At 44.1% G+C, this 20,759-nt stretch overlaps 1 protein-coding gene across 2 annotated transcripts in view; it reads right to left on the reverse strand.

Annotated features, from left to right (window-relative positions):
• The window catches only part of LOC143989310 (WAP four-disulfide core domain protein 2-like), an 88,002-nt gene extending 70,064 nt beyond the window's left edge, over positions 1-17,938 (reverse strand). For both annotated transcript variants that reach the window (XM_077489396.1, XM_077489395.1), the window contains exons 1-3: positions 17,830-17,938; positions 8,251-8,385; positions 1,646-1,792 (exon numbers count right to left, since the gene is read on the reverse strand). In XM_077489396.1, the coding sequence (XP_077345522.1) occupies positions 1,646-1,792; positions 8,251-8,385; positions 17,830-17,896 (349 nt within the window). In that variant the 5' untranslated portion in view covers positions 17,897-17,938. The remainder of the gene's footprint in view (positions 1-1,645; positions 1,793-8,250; positions 8,386-17,829) is intronic.
• Positions 17,939-20,759: the final 2,821 nt, after the last annotated feature.

Below are 20,759 nucleotides of genomic sequence, written 5' to 3' on the forward strand. Positions count from 1 at the left end.
TACTGGCAGCCGGAGAGGCACCACTTCTGTTCACCTTTACAATCCTGGTCAGTGTTGGATTGATGAAGCTCCTTGGGTATCTCCTGCAGAGAGCAGGGCACGATGGGTATTGGCAATCTGGGATGATAACAGCAATGTGTAGGGTCATCTTATCTGTTTTCTTAAGCCCCTTTCACACTCGGTCTAATTGAGTCCGCCTGTCCTTTTCCGGGAGGACCCGAAATGACCCTCCATTCTCCTCTATGGAGTGGCGGGTGTAAGTGGACATGTGTCTGTTTACACCCACCTACATCTAATCTGCTAAAAATGAATGGATGAGGTTCTGTTACCCTCCATTTGGGTGGATCAGATGGCAGTCGGGTTTCGTTTACATCCGACTGCCCATAGAGGAGAGCAGGCTGTCTCTGTGTCTACTCTGCATAAGTGGAGCGGACATGGAACAGCTATCTGTATGCTCAGTGGAGGATCAACAGACAGTTTCTCCGCTGAGCAAGTGGACTCCTGATGGAGTACGGCCCATGTGAAAGGGGCCTTAACCTCAAAAGAGTGGCCCGATGTCCCAAAAATGTATGCTGCCATCTCATCTGATCAAGGTTTATAAACAATGTTACTTTGTATCTCTCTATCTCCCGTCTAATCAATGTTTATAAACAATTTTACTTTTTGTATCGCTCTATCTCCTGTCTGATCAATGTTTATAAACTATGTTACTTTGTAACTCTCTATCGCCTATAAACAGTGTTTCTTTTTGTATCTCTCTATCTCCTGTCTGATCAATGTTTATAAACAGTGTTTCTTTTTGTATCTCTCTATCTCCCGTCTAATCAATGTTTATAAACAATTTTACTTTTTGTATCTCTCTATCTCCTGTCTGATCAATGTTTATAAACAGTGTTTCTTTTTGTATCTCTCTATCTCCCGTCTAATCAATGTTTATAAACAATTTTACTTTTTGTATCTCTCTATCTCCTGTCTGATCAATGTTTATAAACAGTGTTTCTTTTTGTATCTCTCTATCTCCTGTCTGATCAATGTTTATAAACTATGTTACTTTGTAACTCTCTATCGCCTATAAACAATGTTACTTTTTGTATCTCTCTATCTCCTGTCTGATCAATGTTTATAAACAGTGTTTCTTTTTGTATCTCTCTATCTCCTGTCTGATCAATGTTTATAAACTATGTTACTTTGTAACTCTCTATCGCCTATAAACAATGTTACTTTTTGTATCTCTCTTTATAAACATTGTGCCAGAAGTCCCTTTTTTTAACAGTAGCAGCTTATAAAGCTGCTGTATTTACACAGGAACTCCCGGCTGTCATTTTGACAGCCATTAGCGGCAAATGAGATGGGGAACAGCAGCGAGGAAGAAGGACAGGATGTACTACACACACCCTGTTTACTCCCAGTGTGTACAACTGGATGGACGCTTTTACAAAGCTGCTAAAATCTGGATGAAATCTCTTCAAAAGGCTTTGTAAAAACTTGCTGTACACATTGTTCTTATACAAGCTGCACTGGGAGAAGGAAAGGAAGGATCGGATTATTGGCTCCTAGGGGCAATACTGACAGTTCCACCCTCACATTTGAGTAAGATCTGGTCTGTACCGGGCCACTTAATATCTTATCACAGTCATCCACTTACCGATGGGTTCCTGGCAATCAGCAGAACAGCTTGTTTTGCAACACTTCATTGTCCCGAGACAATCCGAGTCTACGTTACAACCCTTGGGGGTGGGCAAACATTCTGCAAGCGGGTCAACCACGGGACAGGTGCCCGGTTTCACCTCCTCTGCAGGAAAAAAAACACATTTATTATTACTATTATTTTTTTACAGGTAGTTATATTTACCTAGCGCTTTACATATACATTGTACATTCACATCAGTCAATAACTGTCTATACTGAGAATGAGTCTTTACAACCACTTTAAACCTACCTAAAACTTGCATTTCTTTGGACATCGGGTGCTCTTTCCTTCTTTTTCCAAGTCTACAAGCGAAATAAATTTGTTTTCGTTCTGTTCCGTTACGGTTCGTATTAAAATGAATTCGCACTTCCTATTTCGTGTCCGAAATTCAATTTCAATTCGTACGAAATACGAATTGCCGTTAGGTTCGTTAACTTTGTACGAACGTTCTTTACGATGAATTTAAAGGAAAAAAAAATATACCTCAATATGACAGTCGATGCTGATGGAAGTTTGGTTTTTTTATCCGAAATACAAAATTCTGCCATTCCTACCATGTGTTTGGAGGAGTGGATGGAGAGCATCACGTGACCCGCGGCGCGTGTCGCGGGCCTCGTGGCGCGAATTTCCAAATGCGCACATCATGCTCTGTCCGGGTACCATGGCAACGCACCGCGTATGCCACGGGATAGGACGAGAGCCCTAGTGACGCACCGTTCGCGATGACATGACTGTGTCACGTGATCCCGAACGTAGTGCGGGGTCGGTACAGCGTCCCAGCGGTTGTCGTGGCAACCGGCAACCGGGACTTCCGAGTGCATGGACGCTATGTCATCTATTCAATGACTGGTGTTTCATGTGTGGATTTATGAGATTAAATGAAAGCCATTCTTATAGTGTGAGTACTTTACAGTTTTATAAATGGCCAGCTATAGATCGATCAAACAAGCGATCACTGCCTTGTCACTTGATCGGCTTATCTGAGAAACTGTCCTTTATCTTAGGTTTGTGAACACCCTATATCAGTGATGGTGAACCTTGGCACCCCAGATGTTTTGGAACTACATTTCCCATGATGCTCCAGTACACTGCAGCGTGCCAGAGCATCATGGGAAATGTAGTTCCAAAACATCTGGGGTGCCAAGGTTTGCCATCACTGCCCTATATCCATGCAAATGATTTTCCATTCATTACATTTTTTGTCACTCTGCTGTATAACTGTCTATTTGCGGACTAAGTTATGTTTATTTATCTTTCTAGACACATACCAGATTGAATTGTTAATACTAGATATATTTATCAGTGGTTTGTCTATGATAAGTGGATATATATGGGGGATCTTTGATTATATTTTTTGTATATTTTTTGTATGTTTTTATTGACATTTGGATAATCCATTTGGTTGGTTGTTAAGTATACAGGCGTCTGTGTGTTGAATTGGCTATGCTCATTGGTTGTTGAGTTTAGAGTGATCCACCCACTGTTCAATTTCATTGGGCGGCCATCCCACACACATTCTACCTTTGTTTATAGACTCCGCCCCTTTATAGGCGGGCCAGCTAAGGGGTATTCTATAATTTGGATAGCAATGTGGAGGGTTCCAATATGCCCCTGTTGAAGACATATTTTGTCGAAACGCGTCGGGCTTGCATCTGGCACCCCACATTGCTTTTATTTGGAATATTTTTTCTGTGATCACATGTCATAATTTCTGTTTATTTTTATGACTTTTTAAAATAAAACCCAATGGTTACTCTCTGACCTGCACCATTTGGAGCTTTCTTTTTCTTTTACTATTTTTGTGGACCCCCTTCCTCATTTGGGGTGTCGGAACCCCAAATGCGATACATCCGATCCCGGTATTCTGAGAGACGCTTCGAGAGAGACGTTCACCATGGTCTTATAACATCTGAAGCCTCCCCAGCATCCATTTGGACTACCCTCAACTCATCATTTGGTTCCATGTTTGGACCCCAAGCGCTATTGACTCAACTGTCGTAAGACTGATGAGTCCATCTTCTCTGGTAAGAGTATTCTACCTATATTTTTAAATTACTTCAGACAAGTCGATACTCTTGGTCTCTCCTGATCTGTGGACTCCTTGATTTCCCTGTGAGGAATACCTACCTCAACATTGGTGTACCACTTAATATATGTGGACTTTCTCTCTGGGACTCACTTTTTAGTTATTATTTATATTTTTCAGTACTCACAGTTTCTATGTCACATTATTTGTATATTCACATTTCGTTTTTTCACAATCACATCATTTTTTTATGTTTGATTTTGCTATATATATTCAGCGCCACACTATTTGCTATTTTATATTTATTGAACTTTGTTTGAAGTGTCGGCAGCCGTTTTGAAGCTTTTTTTTTTTGGTGTTTGTTTGACATAGCGCAGTGTTTTCCTCTTTGAATATTACATACACCACACACTTACCCCTTCTATGTCATTCTGAATAAAGAGGACTTACAAATGATGTGCACCTTTTCCTGTCATAGTCTTGTTTAATCTTCTCCTGCAACCAACTTGTTAAAAAAAAGTTGTATTATATGATTAAAGGGGTGTCTTTGGAGGCAGGAGGGGTGACTTCTGAACTCTGGTTTCTAACAGGCCAGTAGGAGGAGCTGTGAGCCCCGAGCGCGTAGCCCGTACATTCCTCACTCTTTGCTTGGAAGCCCCGCCCTGCCTTGGTGACGTCACTTCCTCTTCAGCGTTCCAGAGTGGTTAGCGTGGAGCTTCCTATCTAGTGGACACCACAGAGAAGCCTGTGACCCGACTCAACACCCCTACGGCCGAGCTAACGTCAACGGAGCCTGCAGAGCAGCATACCCCAGGACACCTCTATCCCCGACGGGCATCTTCCCCCTGTGAACCAGTAAGTATACATTACACTAACACTCTATTAAATAGTAGGACCGTCACAGTTGGCGCCTCCCCCCCACCAGTTTTACTCCTTCCTTGATGACAGAGGTAATGGACACCCTCTGAGGATGGCTGCCTCCTTTTTTCAAATAATACTGACTGACTAAGATGTGCTATTGAAGCCACCATTGCACCATTTACATAGAGAGAGAGAGAGATATCCCCGCTCCAGGTAGGTCAAGCGACAGTAGAAAACCTTCTCATCCAGCTCGGTGCTTGTGCGCATGTGCGCACATCCGACTGCAGCCGTAGATCGTGGGTGCACTGCGCATGCATGAGAGCTGCACTGCGCACATGCGAAAGTCGGTGGAGGATTCCATCGGCTTTTAAGGGCAGTTTTTTGGGAAAATGTTTATTCCCCCCTCGCCCTCTACCGCAAAGGGAGCGCTGATACAGCTGATGGCAATAATTGCTGTCTCGCTGTTTGGCGCCATTTTGCAGGCACTATTTATAGCGGTGGCATATTTTATGGATTCATCATAACAGGTCTGTTGATACGAGCACAATTCAGGCCAAAGCCGTGTGCAGTACCGCGTTTGGCCAAGGTGGGGTTGGGGGGTGCCGGAGCCGAGCAGAGCCGAACATCGCCGATCAGCGCAGTTTAGAAATGCATGGAAAGGCCCGAGGACAGCTCTGCTGACCTCGGCAAATCTCGGGAACTAAGTCTTTCTGAGGTTTGCCGAGGTCAGCCAAGGTGTCCTTGGGCTCTCCGGCTCCCCCCCCAGGCTCTGGCCGCATGCGGTATTACAAGCCATTGAAGTCGATGGGGAACAAATTATTTTAGTTTCCATTGACTTCAGTGGGGAAACTCTCTGTGATATGCGAGTACTTTGGATTACGAGTATTCTCCTGGAACGGATTATGCTCGTAATCTGAGGTTCCACTGTATGGTGATATCCTATTACCCCTGAGAGGTAATTCTTCACTATTATCTGATGGTGGGATATACTATCTTTATCAATAATTGGTCACATTTGATGACTTTTTCTTTTTCTCTATTTCTATGGTGAAGTAACTGCTATGCTATCCTGAGTCCTCTTGACTTCTAGATGCACACCTGCTAGGCTCTAGCATGATAAATGTAACGCACCCATAGCTGAGTGAGTATTTGCTAAAAATAAAAATAATGCTGTCTTGCCGGTTGAACATATTATCTCAGCTTGCTGTTTATTGACAGCACTTATTCTTTATATGATATAAATCTTTGACTTACTGCCTGGATATTTGCATGACCTCCGGTATAATCCAGCCACTTTTGGGATGACGTGGGGCATGCCACACCTATGAGGCTTTGCTGTTCTATGTGAGTGGTTATCTCTTGCACCATGTCTGTATTTCTGCTATGCGGAAACTTCTCCCCTGAGATTTATGTGTATGTGCCCATTGTCTATATGTGAAATATGATTATTTCCCCTTTCTTACACAGAATCCCTCTGCTTGTTGTCAGGCAATTAGGTCCTGAGGAAGCGAGAGCGAAACGTCGACCAGCCTTGTCAGGCAATTAGGTCCTGAGGAAGGGAGAGCGAAACGTCAACCAGCCTTGTCAGGTAATTAGGTCCTGTGGAAGCGAGAGCGAAACGTCAACCAGCCTTGTCAGGCAATTAGGTCCTGAGGAAGGGAGAGCGAAACGTCGACCAGCCTTGTCAGGCAATTAGGTCCTGAGGAAGCGAGAGCGAAAACGTCGACCAGCCTTGTCAGGCAATTAGGTCCTGAGGAAGCGAGAGCGAAACGTCGACCGGCCTTGTCAGGCAATTAGGTCCTGAGGAAGTGAAAGCGAAACGTCGACCAACCTTGTCCAAGCAATAACAGGGACTACATACACAAATCCATGTGCGGTCTCTCTTATTGAGAGCCAAATACAATTTGCTTTTAATGTGATATTGTCTTTTTTATATTTATGTTTAATAAAATATTTATTTTTCTAATAATACTTTGTATTCCTTTTCTGGTACCTATAAAGTCTGCTCTAAAGTCCTAATTTTTCAATTCTAGTTATATATGGATGTGGTACCCCCTTTACCCCCTTTTTTCTATATACAATGTTTATGAACATTATTACTTTTTGTATCTCTCTATTTCACGTCTGATCAATGTTTATAAACAATGTTATAAACAATGTTACTCTGTATCTATCTCCCGTCTGATCAATGTTTATCAGCAATGTTTGTAAATGTTTTTGGGCGGCACAGTGGTCACTGGTTCAAATCCCAACCACGACACTACCTGCCTGGAGTTTGCATGTTCTCCCTGTGCCTGTGTGGGTTTCCCCCTGGGTACTCCGGTTTCCTACCACACTCCAATCATATGCAGGTAGGTTAATTGGCTTCTGTCCAAAATTGGCCCTAGTATATGAATGGGGACCTTGGATTGTGGGCTCCTTGAGGGTAGGGACTGATGTGAGTGTGCAATGTACAGGGATAGAGACAATTGTAGACACTCACTCAGGATGGACTGGTGTCTTTATTTAACCTTACTAACTATGTTACTTTGTATCTATCACCCGTTTGATCAATGTTCATAAACAATGTTACTTTGTATCTCTTTCTCTCTCCTGTCTGATCAAAGTTTATAAACAACTTTACTTTGTATCTTTCTCTATCTCCTGTCTGATTAATGTTTATAAACAATGTTACTTTGTATCTCTCTATCTCCTGTCTGAAAAATATTAATAAATATATTGCTTTCTACCTCTCTATCTTACATATGCACAATGTTTATAAACACTGTATCAGATGTGCTTTTTTTGACAGCAGTAGCTACTAAAGCTGCTGTATTTACACAGGAACTCCCTGCTGTCATTTTGACAGCCATTAGTGACAAATGAGATGGGGAACAGCAGCGAGGAAGAAGGACACGATGTACTACACACACCCTGTTTACTCCCAGTGTGTACAACTGGATGAACGCTTTTACAAAGCTGCTAAAATCTGGATGAAAGCTCTGCAAATGCTTTGTAAAAACTTGCTGTACACATTGTTCTTATACAAGCTGCACTGGGAGAAGGAAAGGAAGGATCGGATTATTGGCTCCTAGGGGCAATACTGACAGTTCCACCCTCACATTTGGGTAAGATGTGGTCTGTACCGGGCCACTTAAAGCGGGAGTCCACCGGGACTCCGCGTTTTTTTTTTTTTTTTTTAAAAGCCAGCAGCTACAAATACTGCAGCTGCTGACTTTTAAATAGTGACACTTACCTGTCCAGCGCGCCCGCGATGTCGGCACCCGAAGCCGATCGCTCGCTCGGCTGCTGGGTCCCGCCGCCATCTTGGGTATGGGAATCAGGAAATGGAGCCTTTCGGCTTCATTTCCCGGTTCCCTACTGCGCATGCGCGAGCCGCGCGGCGCAATCCGGACGGTCCCCGCTGCCTCTGGGAGCTGTGTGTTTCCCAGCAGGCAGCGGGGCACTTGCTGAAGGGGGCGGGGCATTGCGGAACGGGGGCGTAACCTACGCTCGTTCCGCAGACAGCTAGCCCGGAAGTGGGTGCAGTTACCTGGATTATCCAGGTAACTGCACCCCCCTCCCCCCTGAAAGGTGCCGATTGTGGCGCCGGAGGGGGGGAGGGATCAGATGAGCGGAGGTCCATTTTAGGGTGGACCTCCGCTTTAATATCTTATCACAGTCATCCACTTACCGATGGGTTCCTGGCAAGCAGAAGAACAGCTTGTTTCACAGCATTTCTTTGTCCCGGGACAATCCGAGTCTTCTTTACAATTCCATGGCAAACATTCTTTAAGGGTTGGGGGACAGATGCCCGGTTTCCCCAACTCTGCAGGAAAATACACATTTATCATTATTAGTATTATTATTTTTACAGGTAATTATATTTACCTAGCGCTTTACACAGCGCCGTTTTTAAGGCAAGGCAAAAGGGGCAGCTGCCCTGGGCCCCTGTCATTGTTATGGGGCCCAAAGCAGCTGCCTCATACTTGCCAACTATCCTGGTTTAACCCCTTCCCGCCAAGCGTACGCAGATGTGCGTACTCAGCTTCCAGGGGATATACCGGGATGATGCCTGCACCTGCAGGCATCATCCCGGTACCGTTTTTTAGAGCGGGCGATTGGCTTTCCAGCCATAACAACCGATGCGGCTAAAAGCCGCTTGGCTGTTATGCCGGAGGAGCGGGAGGGGACGTCCCCCCCCTCCCGCCGCCTCCCGCCGCTCTTACCGGTGCTCCCGCTCGATCGGGAGCACCGATCTCACACCCGCCGCTTCCAGCGGCTAGGGAGGGACTGGAATGACGCCGTAAGGAGGCGTCATTCCAGTCTCCTAATTGTAAGCACGGAAGCGACGTCATGACGTCACTTCCTGTTTACTCGGCTGCTAATGGCGCCAGATTAAAAAAAATATACAGTATTCAGAATCGCCGTTTTTGGCGTTCTGAATACTTTGAAGTGTAAAGGAGGGGTGGGGGGGTCTTTTAGACCCCCGATCCCTCCATAAAGAGTACCTGTCACCACCTATTACTGTCACAAGGGATGTTTACATTCCTTGTGACAGCAATAAAAGTGATAAAATTCTTATTTTTTAAAAAAAAACTATTTATTAATTTAAAAATGAATAAAATAAATAAGATATTTTTTTTTTTTAAAGTGCCCCCCCCCCCCGTCGCCGCGAGCTCGCGCAGCAATGAAAACGCATACGGAAGTTGCGCCTGCATATGTAAACGGTGTTCAAATCACACATGTGAGGTATCGCCGCGATCGTCAGAGTGAGAGCAATAATTGTAGCACTAGACCTCCTCTGTGACTCTAACGTGGTAACCGGAAATTTTTTCGCTTATTGAGATTTTTAGGTACCGTAGTTTGTCGTCATTCGACGAGTGCGTGCAATTATAAAGTGTGACATGTTTGGTGTCTATTTACTCGGCGTAACATTATCTTTCACATTATGCAAAAAAATTGGGCTAATTTTATTGTTTACTTTTTTTAAATTCATGAAAGTGTCCCTTTCCCCAAAAAGTTGAGTTTAAAACACTGCTGCGTAAATACCGCGTGACATAAAATATTGCAACAATCGGCATTTTATTCTCTAGAGTCTCTGCTAAAAAAATATATATAATGTTTGGGGGTTCTAAGTAATTTTCTAGCAAAAAATATGGATTTTAGCTTGTAAACACCAAATGTCAAAAATAGGCTTAGTCATGAAAGGGTTAAATTGCCTCGTCCCTTGAAGTTTTAGTCCCGTGCTGTGTCCTGATATCTCAGTGTGAAGTGCTGCTACTAATGCTGCTCAGCCCTGCCCTATTGTTGTGTACAGATGACTAATCTTCCGGCCCCCGTGTTTACATGTAAATTATCGGCATTCATATGTAAATAGCAGCGGCATTCATATGTAAATAGGGGGTATCATGCCCCCCCCCTCAGGGGGGCATGATATGTATATTATGCTCCCCTGAGGTCATATCCACAGTAATCTCTAGCAACCAATCAACAAGCAGAAATCATGTGCTGTAACCTCTAGCAACTAATCAGTGAGCTGTAATGTGTGCTGTAACCTCTAGCAACCAGTCAGTGAGCGGTAATGATACAATGTAACCTCTGGCAACCAATCACAATAGCTGCCCGATCTGATTCAGTAAACTGATTTTGAGTCTAGCTACTATTTATTATATGTCTCAGAGCAGGTGGAGAGTGAAACTGCATGGGGGGGGGGGGGGCAAAGAAAAGTTTTGCCCAGGGTCCAATCAATATTAAAGACGGCCCTGGCTTTACAGATACATTGTACATTTACATGCAGCAGCCCAAGCCCCAAGAGAGTTCACCACCGCCACCATCCACCATTGGCATAACCTACTGGATAGGGATTTCTTCCTACTCACCCACACAATTTCCCATCCATTACCAGTGACTGATCCAGTCAGTCCAGTGCGCTCTCCAGCACAAACCAGTTACCACTGTAGCTTGTGTCTCTGCTTCTCCTTATAAGCCCCTCCACCAGTTTGTCTTTGTTCATCCCAAGACCATAGCGAGGGTGTTATCCACTCACAGTTTGACTCCTACAAACTTGTCTTCATTCTACATTATGGAGAACCATTAAGGCAGGGTGACACCTTTATTTGGCTTTCTATTGGCCATGGGAGTTAGGTGAAAATGGGACGTGTAAAGGGAGCCTAAAGAGGAACTTCACCCACAAGGGGAAGTTCCTCTCTTCCTCCTCTTCCCAAAAAAAGTGCCAAATGTAAAGGGGCAATGTCCACCGGTGACCCGTGATCGCTCCTCAGAGAGCCAGAACGGCGATCTGTCAATCCCACGTCATTACCACTGGCGTGGGCGCGCGACCGCGGTGCTTTTTCTATCAGCGTTCTCCACGAGGTGGTGCTGCACTGGTGCTCCTGCGCGCGGCGTCCGTCGCTCGTTCGGTGTAGTTATGCCTCGCTTTTGACCATGGCGTGTCGTTGGTGGTCATTCCCAGCTACATTGGAGTTTCCATACTCCACTTACCCTATAAGACATTCCCTAGGTTTTTGTTTTGTAGACACTTGTCGCTATTGGATTGGGTTATTTACACAGATAATTCTAGGTATTATTTGGCAACCCCCATCACATTCATTTGCATCTTCATCTAATTATTCTCACCTCATGCCAGCTTTTTTTTCCCCTTCTACATTTTTTTTCGTCTTTTCCCCTTCTACATTTATCTATATTTATTATTTTTATTTTCATTGTCACCTACCTGGTTGGTACTTTTTTCCCCTTACCCCCTGCCCCCTCCTACATTTTTGCCTAAACTGATGATGACATTTTTTTGGGGGGATATTTATTATAGCAAAAAGTTAAAAATATTGTTTGTTTTTTTATACATTGTCGCTTTTTTATTTGTTTATTGCGCAAAAAATAAAAACCGCAGAGGTGATCAAATACCTCCAAAAGAAAGTTCTATTTGTGGGGAAAAAAAAGGACATCAGTTTTGTTTTGGGTACAGCGTCGTACGACCGCCCAATTGGCAGGTAAAGCAACGCAGTGCCATATCACAAAAAATGGCCTGGTCATTCAAGGGTTAAATCCTTCCGGGGCTCACGTGGTGTTATGAGTGCTCCTTTCAGAGGACTAACAGAAATGATCCCTACCCTTCCATGACCCTTCCATGACTTCCTTCCAACAACTTGGTTTACTTCCTGCCCTTGAAGAGGAAGGGAGGTATCTGGGTAATGGTTGTCAGTGTGGTAAGTGTGGATTGGCTACATATACCTCACACTTACCCCTTCTCTCTCATTCTGAATAAAGAGGACTTACAAATGATGTGCACCTTTTCCTGTCATGGTCTTGTTTAATCTTCTCCTGCAACCAACTTGTTATAATTTGTATTATATGATTAAAAGGGTGTCTTTGGAGGCAGGAGGGGTGACTTTTGGACTCTGGTATATGGACGTCATGCCAGTCCTGTGCCTGCTACCTTTGGTGCCTGTGCATATATACTGGCAGACGGAGAGGCAGCACTTCTATTCACCTTTACAATCCTGGTCAGTGTTGGATTGATGAGGCTCCTTGTGTATCTCCTGCAGAGAGCAGGGCACGATGGGTATTGGAAATTTGGGACATGATAACAGCAATGTGTAGGGTCATCTTATCTGTTTTCTTAAGCCCCTTTCACACTAGCGGTCTGATCGAGTCCACCTGTCCATTTTGTGGGAGGACTTGAAATTACCCTCCATTCTCCTCTATGGAGTGGCGCGTGTAAGTGGACATGTGAGAAGGCTGGCAGGAAACCAGCCTGTATTTGTAGGAGGAGTCTGAGGGGTATATATCCCTCCTCCTCCTGTGATTGTGTGTTGGCTCATCTTCATGGTTACAACCAACACACGTCATTTCTGGGTTGGCCACGTCACCACCGGTTTCTTCACAGTATGGCAGTTGGCTGCAGGAGTCTCATGGTGGTTCTGCATCATCAGGGGGGGGGGGGTGCACACTCCCGCCCTCTCACTTCTCCCAGTACTCACGCCTGGCATTATTGGGGGGGGGGGGGGGGTGCCTGCATTGGTTAGCTGTTTTGGTCCTGGAATGGATGGGCTGGAGGGTGCCAATAATGGGGGGAGGGCTGCTTGCAGTACAGCAGAGAATGCTATTTCAATTTCATTTAATTGTTCAAAGATTCATACCATACCCCCATCAATTGGATCCATCCCCACAAGCGATACCCCCGTTTAAGAACCCCTGCTCAAGTCTACCTTTAGTTTGCTTTTTACACAGTGTGTCACCAGAATCTCAGTAAATTCTAGTGAGGACATGTTTTGGCTTGATCTGTCTTGGCATGGCCCTGACCAGGGCCACTGATAGGCCAGTACAACTGGCCCTGCTGTACCAGGCCTGACCAGCAGGGGGGCCTGGGCAACCTGAACAGCAAAGTAAATTCAATGTAAAAAAACAAAACAAAAAAACACAGATCAGCCCAGCCTTGACGCCATCCCACCGTTCCATCCCATTTCTTTTGGATAATCAAACTTATAACTGGCTGGAGAAAAAAAATATCACTTGTAGACAAACCTACACTTTGTTTCAAGGCGGAGTCTGGGGAGGGGCAATGGGTGGGGCTGAAGGAGGGACCAGGGGCGGGGCCAGGGTGGAGCTGAAGGGGGCCCCGTCAGGTAGGCTGTACGGGGCCCCATGATTTCTATCAGCGGCCCTGGCCCTGACAGCCGGAGGAGCAAGCCAGCTGAGCCTTGCTTGGTAGTCCAGGCTACCTTGGGGTCACAAATCACAGGGTGGGTTGGGGTGGAGACCAGCAGGTGGGGGGCTGATTGGTGGGGTTGCTCCAGTTCCATGGTCATTTCTTGACTTATGCCTCACAGCATTTTCTGTCATTAACGTTTTCTGTTTTCTGTCATAGCGGTTCTGTCTTTAGCGTGTTCTGCCATAGCGTTTCTGTCATTTTTGTTTCTGTCATAGCGGTTCTGTCTTTAGCATGTTCTGCCATAGCGTTTCTGTCATTTGTGTTTCTGTCATTAGCGTGTTCGGTCATAGCGGTTATGTCATTAGCGTGTTCTGTCATAGCGGTTCTGTCATTAGTGTGTTTCTGTCAGGGCTACAAGGCTGGAGGACTCATCTACCAGCTGGACAACCAGACCCCCCGAGCTGAGACTGAGAAGACCTTCAGCTACCCGCTAGACTTTGTCCTCAAAGTACATGACGATCAGGTGTTTGTGCCGTTCAGTCAGAGAGACAACATCCGAGATTGTTTAATTCATACTCTGGTGTGAGTCCTGGTGCTCCTTCTGATACTGATGTACCCGGTTAACTCTATCATCCATCTATCAAGTTTGGAGTGTGCCATCCAAGTTTACTATTCACCATTTGCATCGTGTGATTACATGCCCGTTTTCATATTATTCTGGTAAGCAGATTGAGAGCACGTGGGTGTGGTGTGCTTTTTATATGCACATTGAAACTTGGTGGAGGATCTACATCATCTTTCATATGGACAATCACGTTTTAAGATTTTATAGATTTTTTACACATTTGTTTTATATGGACAATCACATTTAAATCTCTTTTTTAGCGCTGCACTCTTGGACTTTTTAGTGTTCTGTCATTAGTGTGTTCTGTCATTAGCGTGTTCTGTCATAGCGGTTCTGTCATATCGGTTCTGTCATTAGCGTGTTCTGTCATAGCCGTTCTGTCAGTCTTTCTTCTGATTAATTCTGTTGTGCATGTTAATCTTATCTTTATGTTCCAGCATGACTGTGCCCCTGTGCACAAAGCCAGCTCCACTCAGACATGGTTTGACCAGTCTGGCGTAGAGGAAATTGAATGTCCTGCACAGATCCCTGACCTAAACCTTACTCAACACCTTTGGACTTCAACCCTGCTGAACACTTTTTGGACCTCAGCCATACTGAACACCTTTGAGCTTAAACCCTACTGAACACGTTTGGACCTCAACCCTACTGAACACGTTTGGACCTCAACCTTATTTAACCCCTTTTTGACCTCTACCCTACTGAACTCCTTTGGACTGCAACCCTACTTGAATGCTTTTGGACCGCAACCCCACTAAAGTCCTTTGTACCTCAACCCCACCGAAGTCCGACTCCTTTGTACCTCAACCCTACTGAACACATTTAGACTTCAACCTTAAAGAGGAGCTGCACCTTTAAAAAAAATATTAAAAGTCAGCAGCTACAAATACTGCAGCTGCCGACTTTTAATAAATGGACACTTATCTGTCCCAGGGTCCAGCGATGTCGGCAGCAGATGCAGACGATCGTTCGTCTCTCGGCTGCCCCCACCGCCATCCTCTGTCAGGGAATCGGGAAGTGAAGCATTGCGGCTTCACTGCCCGGTTCCCTACTGCGCATGCACGAGTCGCGCTGCGCGTCTCCACTGGTCCCACCGCTGTGTCCTGGGAACTGTGTGTTTCCCAGAACACAACGGGGGGGCATCTGCGGCTAGCTTGTCCCGGAAGTGGGTGCAGATACCTGGATTATACAGGTATCTACACCCCCTCCCCCCTGAAAGGTGCCACTGGTTCCAATGAGCGGACCTTCCACTTTAGGGTGGAGGTCCGCTTTAAGATACATCTTTGGAGGTCAACTCTAATGAAAGCTTTTGGACCTCAACCCTACTGAACACCTTTGGACCTCAATCTTTCTGAACATCTTTCGACCTTAACCCTACTGAACACCTTTGGACCTTAACCTTACTGAATACCTTTGGATCTCAACCCTACTTTAACACTTTTGGACCTCAACCCTTCTGAAGTCCTTTGTACCTCAAAACCTACTGTACACCTTTGGACTTTAACCCTGTGGTACATGTTTGGACCTCAACCCTAACAAATGCCTTTGGATATCAACCATACTAAACACCTTTGGCTCCCAACCCTACTGAACAGTGAACACCTTTGGACCTCAACCCTACTGAACACCTTTGAACTTCATTTCTACTGAACTGCTTTGGACCTCAACCCTATTGATCACTTTTGGACCTCAACTCTACCTTAACACTTTTGAACTTCAAACTTACTGAACACCTTTGGACTTTAACCCTGTGATTCAATCCTACAATGCCTTTGGATCCCAACCCTACTAAACACAAATTCCCACAGATCTGCTTCAAAATCTTGTGGATAGCCATCCAAGAACAGTGGAGGCTATTATAGTAATGAAAGGGGGGTCAACTCTATATGAATAGCCATGCTTTTGCAATGAAATGTCAAACAATTTTATATATGCGTGATGGTCAGGGGTCCACAAACTATGGGTCATATAGTGTACAGTTCCTGCATGTTATAAGTGGTGAAACAGGTTGTGGCAATGGATGGGGGAAGACGAAGTGTATCAAGAGCTGGGCCTCATGCTTTTTATGCCAAGTAGTGTTTCCATGCTACTTTATGCAGTATCCTCTTCATATTTTGGACTATTACATATTCGTGCTTTTTTTTTTTTTTATCAATATTCATTCACTCTTAGGGATTTATTTATCAATGTTTTCACCCAAGAGTCACACAACTTTCTCCAAAGATTCCCCAGCTTTTAAATAAAAGGATGTGAACTAAAGACTGAAAGAAGGAAATCACAAGCCAGCCCAGATTCTGGAATACGTCACTGGTGATTGGGGGGGGGGGGGGGGGGGTGATATTTTTTAAAGCTTTTCTCTGTCTAGGAACATTAGAAGGGGGTATCAGCTCCTCAGAGAATGAGGGTTGCTCCCTCCTGCTCCTCTTTCGGAACCTCCACACTCATTCTGATTTCTCATTTCAGTTGGTGTGCAAGCATAGCGCCTATACAACCCAGGGGCTCTGTTATAATGTAAAGGCATTCTGTAGGGTCAGTTGGATTGTGTGTTATACGGGTGCTGTACTTTACGTACATGCAGGCTCTTTACACGTCTTGTGACATTATAATTGTATAATGGGGGGGACATTAGAGTAAAAGCTCCTCTGATACAGAGACTGACGTGACTGTCTCAGTGTTCTCTGTACAGCACTGCTCTATATATCAGAGCTGTATATATGTATGATAATAATAATGTGTGACTGTGGGGGGACATTAGAGTGTAAGCTCCTCTGGTACAGAGACTGACGTGACTGGCTCAGTGTTCTCTGTACAGCAATGCGGTATATGTCAGAGCTATATAAATGTATAATAATAATATGTGACTTTGGGTGGACATTAGAGTGTAAGCTCAGCTGGTACAGAGACTGATGTGGCTGGCTCAGTGTTCTCTGTACAGCACTGCGGTATATGTCAGAGCTATATAAATGTGACTGTGACAGTGTGAAGGACATTAGAGTGTAAGCTTCTCTGGTGCAGAGACTGTCCGTGTTCTGTCTGTACACAGCACTGTGCAATATATCAGAGCCATATTTGTAGTAACAGAACAAAAACTCTTGCACATAAATGTGTTAGCCCGACAGTTCAAGGTTCAGGATGGACGGTAACTTTCAGCCTTGCTGCCCTCAAGGATAGGGATATCCTAACGATCAAACAAGAAAACAGAAAAGAGAGGGCGCACCGACCTTGTGCATTATCCATTAACAAGTTTATGTAAAAGAACCCATAATAAAACTACTCACAAAGGCAGAAGAAAATCACGCTCAAGTCTTTGACTTGTCACAGTCTGTCCACTGGTAGCATTCTCCAGATCCTGCGAAGAGAACGTACAAACCGCTGCTGGCTGATGCATTTTGAAGGTTACACCTTCTTCTTCAGAGACTAACAGTGTTCATCTCTTAGCCCTTGTACACACGGTCAGAGATTCCGACGGAATGTGTCTTATTGGACCGTTTTGGCGGATAATCCGACTGTGTGTGGTCTCCATCGGACTGTTTCCGTCGGAGTATCTGACGGACCAAGTTTTCCAACTTGTCCGTAAAATGCTCCGATCGGACATACTCCGATCATGTGTAGCCTACTCCGACGGACAAAGTGCCACGCATGCTCAGATCAAATTCCTAGACCAAAGCTATTGGCTACTAGCCTGAACGTAGTTCCGTCGTAACGAAATAACGTCATCACGTTATGTACAATCGGATTTTCCAACAACTTTGTCCGACCGTGTGTATGCAACAGTTTCGGACAAAATCCGTCGGAGAAAATCCATCGGACAAAATCCAACGGATTTGGTTGTCAGAATGTCCGACCGTGTGCACAAGGGCTAACAGCTACTTAAAGTTAAATTAAATAAACTTGTTATAGGATAATGCACAAGACCGGTGTGCCCTCTCTTTTCTGTTTTCCTATAGTTGTAGTAGCCTTAGCGCAGAATCACATACCTGCAGTCACCACTTGGAGCAGTAGCACCCCCAGGAGGATGGATAGTGTCAGTCCCACCAATCTCATGTCTGCAGTCTGGATGGAATAAATCTCTAATCTGCGGATGGTTCTTATATCTGTATTTTAGAAGGAAGAGATGTCAGAGGTGTGCCACAAACCTGTCATTATCTGTTATTGTTTCCCCAATTTAACCATAATCAAGATTTGCATATTTTGCAGCACATGTTTAAGCAAGCCCTAAATGGAATATTTTAAATTATATTTAAACTTTTTGCAAAGGAGGAACAGCAAGATTTTATTGTCAACTGAAGCACTTTAAGGCGACAATAAAATTAATGGTTGCTTCATGATACAGTGCCTTGAAAAAGTATTCATACCCCTTGACATTTTCCAAATTTTGTCTTGTTACAAACAAAAGCGTAAAAGTATTTTATTGGGATTTTATGTGAAAGACCAACACAAAGTGGTGCATAATTGTGAAGTGGAAGGAAAATGATAAATGGTTTTCAATTTTTTTTAGAATCAAATATCAAATATCTGAAAAGTGTGGCTTGCATTTGTATTCAGCCCCTTTACTCTGATATCCCTAAGGCCCCTTTCACACTGCCGGCACCCAGGTATGAGCGGTAAAGCTGCGCTATTTTTTAGCGACGCTTTACCACCGCTTTAGCTGTGATATTCAAAACCGCCCCGCTAGTGGCCGACAAAGGGTTAAAAAACAGCCGCAAAAGGGTTAAAACCACCACAAAGCGCTTTGCCGATGGTATAGCCATGCTGCCCCATTGATTTATATATGTATACACCGCTCCTTCACCGCTCTAAAGATGCTTCTAGCAGGAATTTTTTTAGCGTCCTGCCAGCGCACCGCTCCAGTGTGAAAGCCCTCGGGACTTTCACATTGGAGAGACAGCAGCGGCTGTTTCAGAATGCTTTGCAGGCACTATTTTTAGTGCTGTAGCGCCTGCAAAGTGCCCCAGTGTGAAAGGGGTCTTACTAAAATCTAATGGAACCAATTGCCTACAAATGTAATCTAATTTGTAAATAGAGTCCACCTATGTGTAATTTAATCTCAGTATAAATACAGCTGTTCCGTGAAGCCCTCAGAGGTTTTTTTTAGAGAACCTTAGTAAACAATCGGCATCATGAAGGCCAAGGAACACACCAGACAGGTCAGGGATAAAGTTGTGGAGTTTAAAAGCAGGGTTAGGTTATAAAAATATATCCCAAGCTTTGAGCATCTCAAGGAGCACTGGTCAATGCATCATCCGAAAATGTAAAGAAAATAGAAAGAATATGGCACAACTGCAAACCTACCAAGACACGGCCGTCCACCTAAACTGACGGCAAGGAGAGCATTACTCGGAGAAGCAGCCAAGAGGTCCATGGTAACTCTGGAGGAGCTGCAGAGATCCACAGCTCAGGTGGGTGAATCTGTCCACAGGACTACCATTAGTTATGCTCTCCACAAATCTGACCTTTATGGAAGAGTGGCAAGAAGAAAGTCATTGTTGAAAGAAAGCCATAAGAAGTCCCGTTTGCAGTTTGTGAGAAGCCATGTGGGGGGGACAGCAAACATGTGGAAGAAGGTGCTCTGGTCAGATGAGACCAAACTTGAACTTTTTGGCCAAAAAGCAAAACATGATGTGTGGTGGAAAACTAACAGTGCACATCACCCTAAACACACCATCCCCACCGTGAAACATGGTGGTGGCAGCATCATATTGTGCGGATGCTTTTCTTCAGCAGGGACAGGGAAGCTGGTTGATGGGAAGATGGATGGAGCCAAATACGGGCAATCTTAGAAGAAAATTTTGGATTATTAGTGAAGAATTGGACTATAGCATCTATTTATTTATTTTCACTTTTACTTCTATTTTTATCTTTTATTCTTATTTTTTATTTTTTATTTTGCATTTTTGGATTAGTATCGAATCATTTGCTATATTATATAAACACACTGAGTTTGTATTTTGGTTTTTGTTTTTGGTCATCACGACTTATCACGTTTTTACATATAAATTTGAGCTGGATTTTTCAGTTAACAATTTTTTGGGGATATAAGATCACAGTGTATATTTACTGTATTTTTTTAGCCAATGGATTTTTTGGATACAAGATCACTGCATATATTCACACTTATTAATTTTGTTATTGTCACAGATTTAAATTTCCATATTTGAATAAATTTATCATTTTCATGAGCACTTATGATTAGGAAGTACATTTGGGTGTGTTATTACTGAATCATATAATCAGTCATCTGTCACACTGGGCTGTTGATTATTAGTTAGAACAGCGCCACATCTACTTCACTCCCCTTCATATCATCTACTCCACTTAGGTGGTAGTAATTAGTAGAGTGTCATGGTTATGCAGTGATCTTCCTCTGGTTGCTTAACTCCCCTCATGTGTTCTGACTAGGGATGAGCTGAACATGCTCCAGTTCGGTTCGCATCACAACTTTCGAACGGACCGCAAATTCGTACGAACGTTAGAACCCCATTGAAGTCTATGGGACTCGAACGTTTGAAATAAAAAGTGCTAATTTTAATGGCTAATATGCAAGATACTGTCCTAAAAAGGGTTTGGGGACCTGGCTCCTGCCCCAGGGGACACGGGTCAATGCCTAAAATGTTTTAAAAAATGTCCATTTTGGCAGGAGCACTGATTTTAATGACGATTAAAGTGAAAAAAAAGTGAAATATTCCTTTAAATATGGTGCCTGGGGGGTGTCTATAGTATGCCTGTGAAGTGCCACGTGTTTCCCGTGTTTGGAACAGTCCCTGCACAAAAGGACATTTAACGGAAATAACGTAATTTAAAACTGCTTGCGGTTTTAATGTTATATCTGGTTCCGGCAATATGGTTGAAAATCATTGAGAAAAATCGCATGGGTAGCCCCCCCTGCCCATTACCAGGCCCTTTGGGT

The sequence above is a fragment of the Lithobates pipiens genome, unplaced genomic scaffold (assembly GCF_037356315.1).
Source record: "Lithobates pipiens isolate NorthernLeopardFrog02 unplaced genomic scaffold, aLitPip1_a1.2 Scaffold_18, whole genome shotgun sequence".
Classification (NCBI taxonomy): domain Eukaryota; kingdom Metazoa; phylum Chordata; class Amphibia; order Anura; family Ranidae; genus Lithobates; species Lithobates pipiens.